Source organism: Oryzias melastigma, linkage group LG20 (assembly GCF_002922805.2).
Source record: "Oryzias melastigma strain HK-1 linkage group LG20, ASM292280v2, whole genome shotgun sequence".
Classification (NCBI taxonomy): domain Eukaryota; kingdom Metazoa; phylum Chordata; class Actinopteri; order Beloniformes; family Adrianichthyidae; genus Oryzias; species Oryzias melastigma.
In genome coordinates, this window is record NC_050531.1 from 21328429 (window position 1) to 21342765 (window position 14337).

Here is a 14337-nt window from a genome sequence, read left to right on the forward strand (position 1 = left end):
CTTCTTGAATTATTAAAAAAAAAAAAAAAAGACATCACCTTTAGTACCTTTAGTAAAACTGAAATTCCTCCTGGGACTTAGAAAAAATATTTAAAAGAGAGAGAGAGAGAAAAAAAAGAGAAAAAAGAGAAAAAACAGCGTTTTGATTGGCATTACCGTGGCAAGCTTGCATAAAGTGGTATTTCCCTGTTCCTTGCACATTTTTGCACATTCCCTGGCTCAAGCTGAAAAAAACAGTGTATGTTTGTTATTTTTCATTTAGCTCTCCATGCCTCTGTTTGGTGCAGTGTGATTCATGTGTTGTTCCTCTTTCCCACTCCCCTGCATTGGAACAGGAGAGATTCCACATTCCAGGTGGCTCGTCTGTGCTCCTGTTATTGGTTGTGGACCTCGCCTCTGGCTCTTCTCGCGCCCCCAGCTGTCCCAGATCCTTCTGGATGAAGCCCATCTGCTAAATTATTCAAATACGTAGTTGTAAAGTTAGATAGGCTAATAGTTCTTTAACAGTCCTGGTACATCGCCTGTTCATTCTGGGAGAGGATCCCTCCTTCATGTGGACATCCCTAATGTTTCTTCTTTTTTTCCAGAATCTGTTATTTATTTTTTAGGAGTTTTTCCTTACTGAGAAGGAGGGTCTAAGGGAATTTCACATTTTTGGACCATAACTGTTTACATTTACCCCCTTTCTTTCACAGAGTTCTGAAATAGTTTTATTTGCCTCCAATATTTCCAGACTTATGGTGCCTAAACATGTATCTCCTGTACGTTAAAGTGCTGACTAACCAACAAAGAAATAAGAAAAAAACAAACATTTTTATTTCAGTCTACATTTGAAAAAACATCGGAATGCTTACATTGAAATCTATAAATATAATGTAGAAAAAGCTGTTCAGGCAGAAGAATCAAAATGAAACAGGAAATCTACCTGTACAGTCAGGAGTAGCAGAGTCATATGATAAAGAAGGACAGATTGGTGTTTTTATTTGTCTTCGCCTCATCTGTTCATCCCACAACAGTAGAGCTGTAGTTAAATACGCGTTTGAAGGATCACGGCCAGAGTCTGAATGGAAACACTCCTTTATGCTCTCTGTCAGGTATGTTTAAGGTTCAGCGCCTGGAGAGGTCGCCCCCTGCAGAAAAGAAGGAGATTCATTTTATTGAAGTGACATTCAACTCTTCATAAATAAAGAAAAGTTGAGCCTTACATTTTTCCTTGCAGAATGGAGCCATTTATACTTGTATATACCCCCAAAAATCTGAATACTGTGACAGAAACTATTTAAGATATTATTTCTTTAGATTATTAGTATCTCTTATGCCTCATTGGCAAATTTTTACCAGTCAGTTTTTGTCTGAAGCTTTAACATGTCTGAAAAATTGAACAAAAAGTTGTTTTAGGAAAATTCTAATTTCTAATTTTGATGCATGTTAAAAAAAACTTAAACTTTTCTTTTCTGTGGACTTTTATAAGTTTTTCATGCTTGGTTTCCATGATGACATCAAGCAGAGAAAATCCAACGAGCGCTGAGTCCAGGATTGTTACCTTGGCAGCTGGTGCACTCACAGCTCTGTATGACTGGAAGAACAACTGGCTCCATCTCTCCATTCTCACACTGCAAGCTGAGAAAATGGACGGGATGGTCTGGATCCAGGCGGTAACTACAGCATTCACACTCTGACTTTAAGTAGGGCTCCTGCATTACAAAGAAAAGATAAAAAGAACAAGCAGATAGAGAAGTAAAAATGCAGATGAATGGAGAAGACAAATATATGTACAAAGAAGAGACTCGAGTAACATCCAGTTACTTTAGAAGTTAACATGATAACAGCAAATATTAGGAATTTTCTGAAGGATTAAGGAAAAAAATTCAGAACCGTTTACAGTCATACATGATTTTCTTGATGGTCTTGTATAGAAAAGCTTGATATGCAATCCTTTAACTATGCTGCCTCCCTAGACTGTAGTAATTATGCTTTCAGCTACAGTGACATACACGGATCACATAAACTCAAAAGACACAACATCAAAAGCCGAAGCATGATGACAAAAGGAGAAGACCAACGATAAAAGCCAAAACACGACATTAAAAGCCACAACACAGCAACAAAAAGCCATGACACAATGACAAAAGCAGAAGCAAAACGTCAAACACCAAAGCACAACAATAAAAGCCACAACACAGCAACAAAAGCCACAACACAACAAAAGCAACAACACAACGACAACAGCCACAACATGACTACAAAAGTCACAAGACAACGACAAAGCCACAACACGATGAGAAAAGCCACAACACAGCAACAAAAGTCACAACTTGACTAAAAAAGCTTCGACACAATGACAAAAGCCACAACATGACTACAAAAGCCATGACACAACGACAAAAGCCACAACACAGCAATAAAAGCCACCACATGACTACAAAAGCCACAACACAACAACAAAAGCCACAACATGACTACAAAATGCCACGACACAATGACAAAAGCCACGACTCAACGACAAAACCCACAACACAACAACAAAAGCCACGACACAACGACAAAAGCCGCAACATGACTACAAAAGCCACAACACAACAAAAAAGCCACCACACAACGACAAAAGCCACAACACAACAACAAAAGCCACCACATGACTACAAAAGCCACAACACAACAACGAAAGCCACAACATGACTACAAAAGCCACGACACAACAACAAAAGCCACAACATGACTACAAAAGCCATGACACAACAACAAAAGCCATGACACAACGACAAAAGCCACAACATGACTAAAAAAGCTACGAGACAACGACAAAAGCCACAACACAACGACAAAAGTCACAACATGACTACACAAGCAACAAAACAACGACAAAAGCCATGACACAGCAACAAGAGCCACAACACGATGACAACAGCCACAACATGACCATTGCCTTGTATCTTTGTCTCTTTCATAAAGCTTCAACATTTTCATACATTATGATACGACTCTTTATTTCTCCAAATGAAGAAGTAAAGGTACCGTTTGTCCTTTCACTCGTGACCAGCTCAACAGTAGAGAAAACAGTAGAATGGGAAACAACACCATGTTCTTCCTTTGATAGATTTTCCAATAATTTACAGTATCCAGTATTTGATCGAGTAAAAACCAAAAAAGGATCTTCTCGTCAACTCCGTCACCAATGCCGTCAGGGTGACCGGTCAGTAGATCAGGATGACATAGAGTTCCTCATCACATCAGCAGATAGTTCATGAAACAACTCTATACTCCACAATGTCTTTTTCAAGGACTGTCTGAGAGACTAAAAGATGAATTGTCTCTCCAGGACCTTCCGCTGTTCCTAAATGGGTGGATTGCCCTTGCAACTCGAACTGAGTAATGATTGTGTGGGAGACGACATGAGAAAAATTCTAATATTTGAGAAGGTCTAATATAAAAGGTCAACATTATCTTTTACATCCAGATTTATTACAACAAACCCAAGGTCAGGCTATGCTTTGGATCAGGAGGCACCGATGCAGCTGGGAAGTACTGGACTCTGAACAATGGAACTGACACTCAGACTGAGATTTACAGGTGAGGTCCTGTCCAGCGATGGGATCACTGTTGAGCTGAGCAACTAAACTCCAAGACCTACTATCCATTCACGCTTTGTACCATCCAATCAAAAAGGAGGCCAAGTGATCAATATTCATTGCTTCTAGATTAGAGTTCATGGATGCCAAAGAATTGTATGCTAAATTAGTGTCTAAGGACAGGTCCATGGAAGTCAAAGTCATTCAGTACAAAGGTTGGTGGATCAGGATGCCATAGATGCACTGAACTGCATATCTCTGTTCCTGTCTAAGTCCCATACATTACTTGAATCATGTATAGCCTTTTTTTTGGATTCAGTTAAAAACTAGTTCAGTCAAAGCTTAAGAACAACAAAGGATCACGTTTTTGTTGGTTCAAACAAGGGGAGCTTTCATCTGCTCCCAGTTGTCCATGGTGGTCAACAAACTGAAGTTAGTCCACCAACTCTTGTGTGTCGTTCTCCATGTATTAATACCTGGTTGTTAACTTTCATCATTCAACACAACATAAAAAGAGTGACACTCTAGTTTTGGCTTCATCCCAATTTTTACCACTACTTTCTAGAAACCCTAATGACGCTTTTGCCCTCTGCTCTAACCTTGCTTTGTCCCACATCCATCCATCAAGATATGATGACAGGACTGGACTTTTCATGTTCTCCAGATTTAGGTTTCTTACTGCATCTCTAAACAACCTTACAACACCACGGCATCAAAAATCAATGAAAGCCTTTGTCATTGTGATTTGTTAGACAAATGGTCAACCGGGGCCAAAGTCTTAAGCACAGAAGTGAGATGTTTCTTGTAGTTGATGAGCAAGTTTCTGCACATATCAAGAAGAATTATGGTCCAATCTTCATCGAAAATGACTTCTAATCATTCAGATTTGGTGGCAGCTCTGAGCTTCAGCTCTCTCCAAAGGTTTTCTAAATGATTGGGGTCCAGAGACTGGCTGGACCTCTCAATAACCTTGATGTGATTTTTCAGCCATTCCTTGGTTTCCTTGGCTGAATGTTCTCGGTCATGATCCTGTTGGGAGACCCATTTTAAGCCTCCTGGTGGAGGGAAGGAGTTTATCACTCAGGATTTGACAGGGCATGACTCCACCTATCCTCGAATTGATGTGACAAAGCAGTCCTGTGAAGAAAAACACCCCAAAACCATAACATTTCTACCTCTATGCGTGACAGTGGGGATGGTGTTCTTGGGGTCATAGACAGCATTTCTCCTCCTCCAAACATGACAGGTTGAGTTGATGTGGTCTGATCTGACCACAGCAGCTTTGCTCAATCACTTTAAATCATGAAGGTGTTTGTTGTCAAACTTCGGGGAGGTCTCCATTTGTGTCTTCTGAAGCAAAGGGACTTTACCAAATACTCCTAGATGTTAAACCATTGCAGTGTAAAGTATTCCCAAAGGTTTTCTTGGTGACTGTGATTCCAGCTGCTTTCAGATCATCAACCAACTCCCACCATGTTGTTTTAGGAAAATTTCCTTGTTCTCATGATCATGGAGACCCCACTGGTCAGATCTGATTTGGCGCCCCAGACCTACAGGTGGATTGATGATCATGTTCTTGTATTTTGGCACCAACAGTTATGACCATTAGTCCATTCCGGTCTACAATCTTCTCCCTTAAATTCACTGAAAGCTCTTTAGTCTTTTCATGTTGGAGTATTTGGAGTCTGACTGATAGGTGATTCTGTGGATAGGTGTCTTTTCTACAAGTGATCAGTTCAAACAGGTGTCTTCAACTCAGGTTGATTAGGAGAGTCTAACTCAGGGGTGTCCTACATGTTTTCCAACCAATGCCACTGAAGCTCCTTATTGGTCAAACACAAACAAGCAGGAGGCCGGCCCTCGAGGACTGACTTTGGACACCCCAGCTCTAACTGTGTGAACCACAACTCTTAAGGGTTCAAATATTTATTTCCTTCACTTTAGATCCACTCAGACAACAGTGTACAAGCCAGCTCACACAGACAAAGATGTGCACCAACCCACATAAGCATATTTTACACATTAAGTATGTTTGCACACATACATTATCATCATTTGAATTTGGCTTTTAGCTTATCTAACTTTTATCTTTTCTCTGGTGATGACCACAGCGATGTCAGCAGAATGTCTCGGGTTCAGGAGCTCTTTCATTGGCCTTCCAAAATGAGTCATTTGATATTGGATGTGCAGACCACAGTTGATTTGCTCAGTATCAATAATTCAAAAGGTAAAAAGTTAAACCATATTACATTTCAAGCTCAGTCAGGTGAATAAAAACTGAAGGTTCATTCTAAAGGCAAACATCCCAACTGGGAAAATTGAGTAAGAAGGAACCTTTTGTTGACAAAAAGTTTGACTTTACAGTTTCACTCAAATAAGTTTTGTTAAGAAAAACGGTCATGTATCAAAATATAAATAAATTAAAGAACTTTATTTTAAAACGTCATGTTTTTTAAAATGTCAATTTGCTGCTACTGACAGTCTTTCAAAAATACATATATCTCTACAGTACATTTATTCAGTTTTTTATGTAGACATAGTTTATGCTCAAAAGTTGTGGTCTTTTTCGAAGAGAAAATTCCAGAAAGAATCAATTGTTGTAGTTCCTTAAAAGACCACTAGAGGCAGGATGCAAACGAGAACAATGTCTATTAACTCCAATTAAAAATTCCTTTATAAACATGCAAGTCTGTTGTTAAAAAACGTTTTGTCTGTTTTTTGTTCTTTTTTGTCTGTCCGTGACAATTGTGTGTGTGTGTATGTGGTGTCAATTCAGCCATACTGATTTTTTTTAGAACTACTTGTTATTATCAGAGTATTTTTGAATGACAGGTGAGTTGATTCATAGATGGGCTCAACAAAAGTCTCTCTTCACTTTGTTCCACCATGTTGATCATTTTTGGTTTGTTTTTGAGGTGGGCGGAGCAAACTAGCGAATATGCCCATCCAAATACAGGCTTCATGTGCTGTCCAAAATCAAACAAGTTATGCTCCAGTGTGTATATGTCTATGATAAAAACACACAAAACTTAAAGAAGAAAACGTTCTTTGGGGTCAAATAAGGATCTACTTAAAGTGAAAGAAAAAACAGATTGAAAACTTGAAAAATAGACATTGTAACTGGAAAAAAATAGAAAATTTGAAAACTGAAAAAAAGTGAAAATTTGAAAACAAGACATTTTAAATTTGAAAAAAGTGAAAATTTGAGAAAAGTTTTGAAATTTTGAAAAACAAAATGAAAATAAAAAAATGAAAGAAAACTGTAAACTTGAAATAAATCTTGAACATTTGAAAAAAAAATGAAAATTTGAAATAAAAAATAACTATAAATGTAAAAAATACTGCTTGAAAAAAATATCCATTAGTAACAGCTGCTGTTTTGAATTTTCGTTTTTTCCTGAATCTTCACTTTCAGTCCTCAGTTTTACAGTTTCAATTTTGATTTTCACCACTTTTTTTTTTTTTAAATTTCCAATTTTTTTTCTAATTTTTACAACTTTTTCTTTTTAAAATTTCACTTTTTTAATTTACAATGTCCTGTTGTCAAATTCTCAATGTTTTTTCAGTTTTCAAATTAAAACAAATTCAATTACAATATCTATTTTTCAAGTTTTCAATCTGTTTTTTTGCTCACTTTAAGCTGATCCTGATAAGAATCCTAATATAATGTCAGGTATGTAACTGTCTCAGTTTGCTGAGTCTGTATTTTGCCAGTTTCACTGGGATCCGACAGTAAGTCATGTGACTAGACAAGCAAAATGCATACATACATATGCTCTATCTTGAATCAGTTTTCCTTTAGAGCATATCTTGAACATGAAAATGTTCACAGAGATGGCAGGTCTGTGTGTGAGATCTCTATACCTCCAAGATGACATCAGTCCTGGACAGACAGCGCCCCCTGCAGAAGCTGACCTCCACGTTGTCAAGGTGACAGCGTCCCTTGGTGATGTTCTGGAACTGAACGTAGCGCTGACACTCTGGCATCAGTTCATCTGACAGGAACAGAGAAGAGGAGTGGAAATGAAAAGCAGAGCCGTGACAGGGAGGTGAAAACAAATACTGAATTAAAAAAAATATTTTAAAAAAATAGACTTTTAGACTGGTCACATGATTCAATACGAATTATGGTTTTATTGAATCATGTGACCAGCAGTTTATTATGAGCCAGAAGGGATTTTTATCAAAAAGAATGTAGTTAATTTCACAGGTTTACATATTAAAGTCCTCTTAACATGTTTATTATAAAAATGTATTAAAAAGACCACAAGAATCTATAAACGAACCACAAAAAACTTTGTACGACAAGAATGAGTGATTACTCATATTCTTTAAATAGATTTAAAAAGTTCCATTTAAATTAACTTATTTCCCTCTTAAGCAATGCAAGAAAGACATACAGGACACTAAGAGATACACCTACATCCTGGATGTTTCATCCCTTTATTTCTTTACATTTTTTACAACATGTCTTCTTCTTGACTAAGTTGTCCAAAACTGTCTCTTCCGATACAGAGCATTTAAACATCCTAGACCCGCCACAGACTGGTTATCGTTCAGGTTGTACCACGTGTTGACCCAACCAGCTTGGATAGGCTCAAGTGAAGCATCAATACTGACCTGGAAAAGGTTTTCTACAGACTGGACAGCAGCTGCCTGGCTCCTCCACCTTAATCTCCCCCTGAAGAAAAAACAAAATAGTTTGCTTCGTTTTTATTAATGGAATGTTTCATTAAAGACCCGTTCCAATCCCCTTTTGATCTATTTTTAATATATTTCTTGTTGTCCTAATTATGATGATTCCGTTTTTAGCCAAATAAAAAAAAAAAAACTCGTTTTCTAGGACATAGTTTCTGCAGAGTGGCAGAAGTTCATTAGTAATTTACCTCTAAATTGTGGGCGTGACTGTTGGCATGGAGCAACCTCTCTGTTTACATACCCTCCTGCTAGCTTACAGCCCACCCCCCAACCCCAGCCTAGCATTACTGGTGCAAAAAAAGGTGAGGAATTTGTGAGCCATACAGTTTTGATTCAGATTCCAGCAAAGAGGAAAACAAAGACGTTCATGGATTTATTTGTCTACAAGTGGATGATCAGAATGGAGCATGTGGCTCGTCCAGCATGACTTTTAAAGAACAAATAAGCTCTTTCTTATGTAAAATTAGGCTCAGCAGTGAAAACTCGAAAATCAGAATTGAATCTGAAAAACTGAGGACTAAAAGTGAAGATTCAGGAAAAAGGAAGAAAATTCAAAACAACAGCTGTTACTAATGGATATCCTTTTTCAATTAGTAATTTTTACATTGATAGTTTTTTAATTCAGATTTATTTCAAGTTTTCAGTTCTTTTTTATTATTATTATTTTTAATTTTCATGTTTTTTTTTTCTAATTTTCAAAACATTTTTTCTTCAAATTTTCACTTTTTTTCAAATGTACAATGTCTTGTTTTCAAATCTTCATTTTTTTCCAGTTTTCAAATTTTCCGGGGGATTATTTTTCAGTTACAATGTCTATTTTTTAAGTTTTCAATCTGTTTTTTCGTTCACTTTAAGTTGATCCTGGTTTGACTCCATAGAAATGCCCACGTTTTATTCACAGAACCCGTCTTAAAACGGGACGGGAAAGTTTTAAATGCAGACACCCGAAATGAGTCTTTACGTGAACTTACACAGACTTTTCATTTGAAGTGCTTGAACGAGGGGGTTGGGTGGTGTGAACGTAGTTTTATTTTCAAACAATGTTGCCTGTGACTGATCTTTATGCCAGGTGGTAAGTGATATTTTCCTGAATCTGAGGGAGATTAGATGTTGTTGTGATGTTGACGGGTTAGCGTTGTGTGCGACTCACCTCGGCGCAGTGGAGTGGAGGACACCTCCTCTGGCACAGCTTTCTGCCGTTCACACAGCTGCACCAGTCACAGCTCTCATTCCACTGAGATCCTGCCTGAGGAAAAAGAAAAGCAGCATCTTCAGCCACAGATTCCCACTGCAGAGGGGCTTTGAAGCCCACGCGAAATGAAAAAAAAACTAGAAAAATGAGAGAAATTGATAAAAGAGAATAAATCAGAATAGACAAATCGTACAAGATGGATTAGTCGTTGTCAAAAGGCTAACCAAGGGTTCTGGGAGGGGACAAAAGATCAAAGGAGGGTTACTAACTTCTTGGAAGTGAATGATTAATTCCATAATCCTTTAATATGCCCTGTTTCATTATTAATGGTTAGAAGGCTGGCCCGCTTGTGCTCGCGGGCGTTTTACAGAGCGTCCTCCATATTTGATGAGGCCGGGGAGATGGTGTAACAGAGCTCAGCCGGCGTGTCATTCATCCGACAATAAGCCCCTCTTTATAGGTAAATAACACAATGGGGGTGAATGGGACGGAACGTAAACACCATACTACTCATACAGCCCCAAATGCGCCACAAAATGAGAAAGGCACAATGGCTACAAGCTGGTGAGCAGCGGCATCGCATGACCCCTCCTCTCTGGGTGTGAGTTCGTACCTCCCGCAGAACGCCCTGGTCACGGCACGGGCAGAGGGCGGGGATGACGCACGCGCCGCCCGCGTCCCTGTACAGCCCCTCCCGACACACGCAGCTTCCAGACGAGTGGCTGCAGCTGACGGGGGGGGAGGAGTAAATGTCCTGGCAGCTCCTCTCACACAGTGGGGCCTCCTCGGAAGTGCTCCTCCTCCACTGCTCTCCATCAGGACACGCTGCACAGACGACACATGAATCATAATCTGCTTCTTCAAAAAAAAAAAGAAAAATGGAGGCAGACTGAAAATCCTGTTTACTGTGTTTTTGACATGTTTTTGTGGCATTTTGGATTAGGAAAATTCAACTTAAGATTGCCTTTCTGAGTATTTCTTTATTCACTTGTGAATCTGGCTTAAAACTCTACGACTAGATAGCTCCAACATTGATCACCATTGTTTTGGGTTACATTTATGTTATTGTGGGATTGTTAACAAAAAGAGAGTCCTCGGTAAAGTGGAAAGGGGGCGGGGTTGTACTGCACCACAAATCAGTGGGGATTTCTGCTCTGCAGAAACTAAGTCGCAGAAAATGAAAAGTTTTTAATCCTTAACACCCGAGGCATCACCGGTGACGCTAAAACACAAAAACTTTAACATACTGTAACTTTTTAAACCATTAACACCTTCAGAATCTACTAGAATTACATTAATTGTGTTAACTGTTGAAATGTTACAGTTATTCAAACACTGGAGCTCCGGTGTTAAAGGTTAAATTTGGCTAAAATCGGCTCATTCGTAATCTAAAACACACTGAGAACAAGTCCATGACTCACCACAGTCCGCAGCAGTACAGGTTGTGGTGCGGTTCTTGGGGCCTTCACATGGGGCTCCTCGATACTGGTGGGACAGCAGCACAGATCTGGTGGAGCTCTGTCGCCCGGTGCCGCAGCTGGCTGAACACGGACTCCACGCGGACCAGTCCGACCACTCACAGTCCACTGGAGAGGCATCATCAACCAGTCAGACAGACTTTTAGAATACAGCTGGATCCAACTCACAGGAGTTTACAAAGAATAATACAAATAGCAGCTAAATAACACAAACACAGAAATATATACACAGCTCACAAAAATTAAAGGAGCACTTTAAAGAAACACATTAGATACATCAGATCTCAACATGAAGTTGGATATCTTTACAAATATCGACAGGGCAGTGTCTTAGGAACAAAAGGATGCCAAGTCTTTTAATGGAAATAAAAGTTTTCAGCCTACAGAGGCTCAATTGTGTAGACACCATAAAATCAGAGTGAAATGAAGATGTGGCAGGCTAGTCCATTTTCTCCAAAACTTAATTTCTGCAACTCAAAATGATTTTCAGCATCTTGTGTGGCCCCCACCAGCTTGTATGCATGCTTGACAACGTGGCGGCATTCTCCTAATGAGACGATGGATGGTGTCTTGTGGCATTTCCTCCCAGATCTGTGTGAGGGCATCCCTGAGCTTTTGTACCGTCTGAGGAGCAACCTGGTGGCGCCTAATGGACCCAAACATAATGTCCCAGAGATGTTCTATTGGGTTTAAGTCAGGGGATGGTGAAGGTCATTCAATTGTTTCAATTCCTTCATCCTCCAGTTACTGCCTGCATACTCTTGCCACGTGAGGCCGGGCATTGTCGTGCATTAGGAGGAAACCAGGACCTACTGCACCAGCGTAGGGTCTGACAATGGGTTCAAGGATTTCATCTGGATACCTTATGGCAGTCAGAGCACCATTTCCTAGGCAGTAGAGGTCTGTGTGTCCCTCCATGGATATGCCTCCCCAGACCATCACTGACCCACCACCAAACCTGTCATGTTGAACCACGTTGAGGGCAGCATAACGTTCTCCTTGTCTTCTCCAGACTCTTTCACGTCCATCACAGGTGCTCAGGGTGAACCTGCTCTCATCTGTGAAAAGTACAGGGCACCAGTGGTGGACTTGCCAATTCTGGTGTTCTTGAGCAAATGCCAGTGGAGCTCCACGGTGCTGGGCAGTGAGCACAGGGCCCACTACAGGACGTGGGGCCCTCAGGCCACCTTCATGAAGTCTGTTCCTGATTGTTTGGGTAGAGACATTCACACCAGTGGCCCTCTGGAGGTCATTCTGTAGGGCACGAGCAGTGCTCAGCCTGTTCCGCCTTGCACAAAGGAGCAGGTATCGGTCCTGGTGAGGGGTTGAGGACCTTCTACGGCCCTGTCCAGCTCTCCCAGAATAACAAGTCTCCTGAAATCTCCTCCATGTTCTGGAGATTGTGCTGGGAGACACATTAAACCTTCTTGCTGCAGCACGTGTGGATGTGCCATCCTGGAGAAGATGGACAACCTGTTCAACTTCTGTAGAGTTAAGGAATCTCCTCATACTGCCAGTAGAGATAATTATCAAGGCAAAATCAGCACGAGTGGAAAACCAGCCAAAAAAGATCAAGAGGGAGAAACTTGAAATGACCTCCACATGTAACACCAGTCCTGTTTGGAGGGTTTTCTAATTGTTGCCACTGAAGTGCACCTGTTGTTAATTCCATGAACACCAATACAGCTGAAATTGATTAACGAGGCCCTCAGCTGCTAAACCAACAAGAAAATTATCAGACAGGTTTAATTCAATTCATGCCAGGCCCAATAAAAAAAGTGGTCCTTTAATTTTTGTGAGCAGTATATATATATATGGAAAAATATTGTGGAAATATGAAGCAACTATGACACAAATATAACTATTTCTCATCAAATGCATTTTCATTAAAATAATCAAAGAACTTACCAAAAAAGCCAAACTGAAAAAGAAAATATATATGTAGCACAAAACAAATACAAAATTGCAAAGTATTGTAGATTTCAACAGAAAAGCAAACGCTTGTAAATTAATTTATGTGACTGCTTTGTAGTTTTCATATTATAGAATTTTACATAAAGAACTAATGCTAATATTTATATGGAAAGCTGTGCAAAAAATAACAGTGGGCTGAACTTTATGACACTAAAATGTAAATTGATTTGACATTCATCCTTGTTTACCTGTGTGTTTGTTCATATATTTAATTTACACTTGAATATCTTGAAAAAATACGAGGAATCTGGAAAACTTCTCCTGCACTGTTCAGTACCAGGTATTCATGTCAGAGTCACACTGGTGGAAGTTTGGATAAGGATGTTCTGGATCCATTTTAGGTCAGTGAATCGGGTTGAATCGGATTGTTCAAAATGAACCAACATCAACTATGAAACAGGTCAGCAACCACAAATTATGATAAGAATTCAATTGTTGCTAAAATGAATCATGACACCCCTAATAAGTGTCACTTTTTTGCTTCTTGTTTTCCTAAAAATCACGGATGTAATAAACTAATGTGCCAACAGTTCTGGTATTTGTGCACATTATTGGTGCTTTAGCTCTGGTGCACTGTTCAAATCCAATAAAAACTGAATTGTACGCTTACCACAACAAAAACATAAAGTAAAAAACATTTAAACACAATAATAACTCTAAGTTGGTAAAAAGTACCACGCTGCCATGATCTCAGCGCTCTGTACTCTGTGGGAAGTGATGTAAAATATGAGAACGGCAGGTTTTCGAGATTCAAAAATAAACCACAGACTTGAGGCAAAGCTGCAGCATTTATTACTAAAATCTGTATAAAAACCCTTCAGCTGCAGCCTCTTCCTGCAGACTCGCTGCACCTCATAAACAAGCATCTGTCAGGTGATGGGTTTAAGCTACTTTAGCTGCTGCTGGCACCTTGAGAGCGTGACCAAAAAAAAAAGTCCAGCCAGTTTCAGCAGCGTTATGAATGTCAAAACAGTGTGAGGCGGTGTTTGTTTTCCTACAGCTACAGCTCACAGCCGCCCTGACGGGTTGATAACAGGCTGTCTGCGGGTGAAAAATGGGCAAACCTGTACGGGGCCACATGTGTGGCCTGTTTTGTGCAGGCCACCTACAAAATATTGGCAAGCACAAAGAGCATTTGTGCAATTTTTTGCAGGAATGCAGTGAGCAACAGTAGTAAACATGAATATTTTGGAATATTCTGGAAATTTCAGCAGAAAATAGTAAAATCGACTAAAAACAAAATGAAAAAAAAGGATAAAAACTCCAGTTGCGGAAAGCGAACTCTTTTATCTGCCAGTTTAAACAAAAATATTGTGAGTTTTTCAGACTGAGCTTGATGTGGACGTTATTTTAGTACCCTATTCCTGGGCCCGTTCCAAGAAGCAGGTTCAACAAATTTAGAGTTCAAACCTGAACTTTGAGTCAC

The 14337-nt window shown here is 39.5% G+C and overlaps 1 protein-coding gene across 1 annotated transcript in view; it reads right to left on the reverse strand.

Moving 5' to 3' along the window:
* Window positions 1–794: 794 nt before the first annotated feature.
* The window catches only part of scospondin (subcommissural organ spondin), a 108708-nt gene continuing 95165 nt past the window's right edge, over window positions 795–14337 (reverse strand). The window contains exons 101-107 of the mRNA XM_036217530.1: window positions 10881–11045; window positions 10073–10284; window positions 9418–9513; window positions 8190–8250; window positions 7434–7564; window positions 1544–1694; window positions 795–1130 (exon numbers count right to left, since the gene is read on the reverse strand). Of these exons, the coding sequence (XP_036073423.1) occupies window positions 1108–1130; window positions 1544–1694; window positions 7434–7564; window positions 8190–8250; window positions 9418–9513; window positions 10073–10284; window positions 10881–11045 (839 nt within the window). The 3' untranslated portion in view covers window positions 795–1107. The remainder of the gene's footprint in view (window positions 1131–1543; window positions 1695–7433; window positions 7565–8189; window positions 8251–9417; window positions 9514–10072; window positions 10285–10880; window positions 11046–14337) is intronic.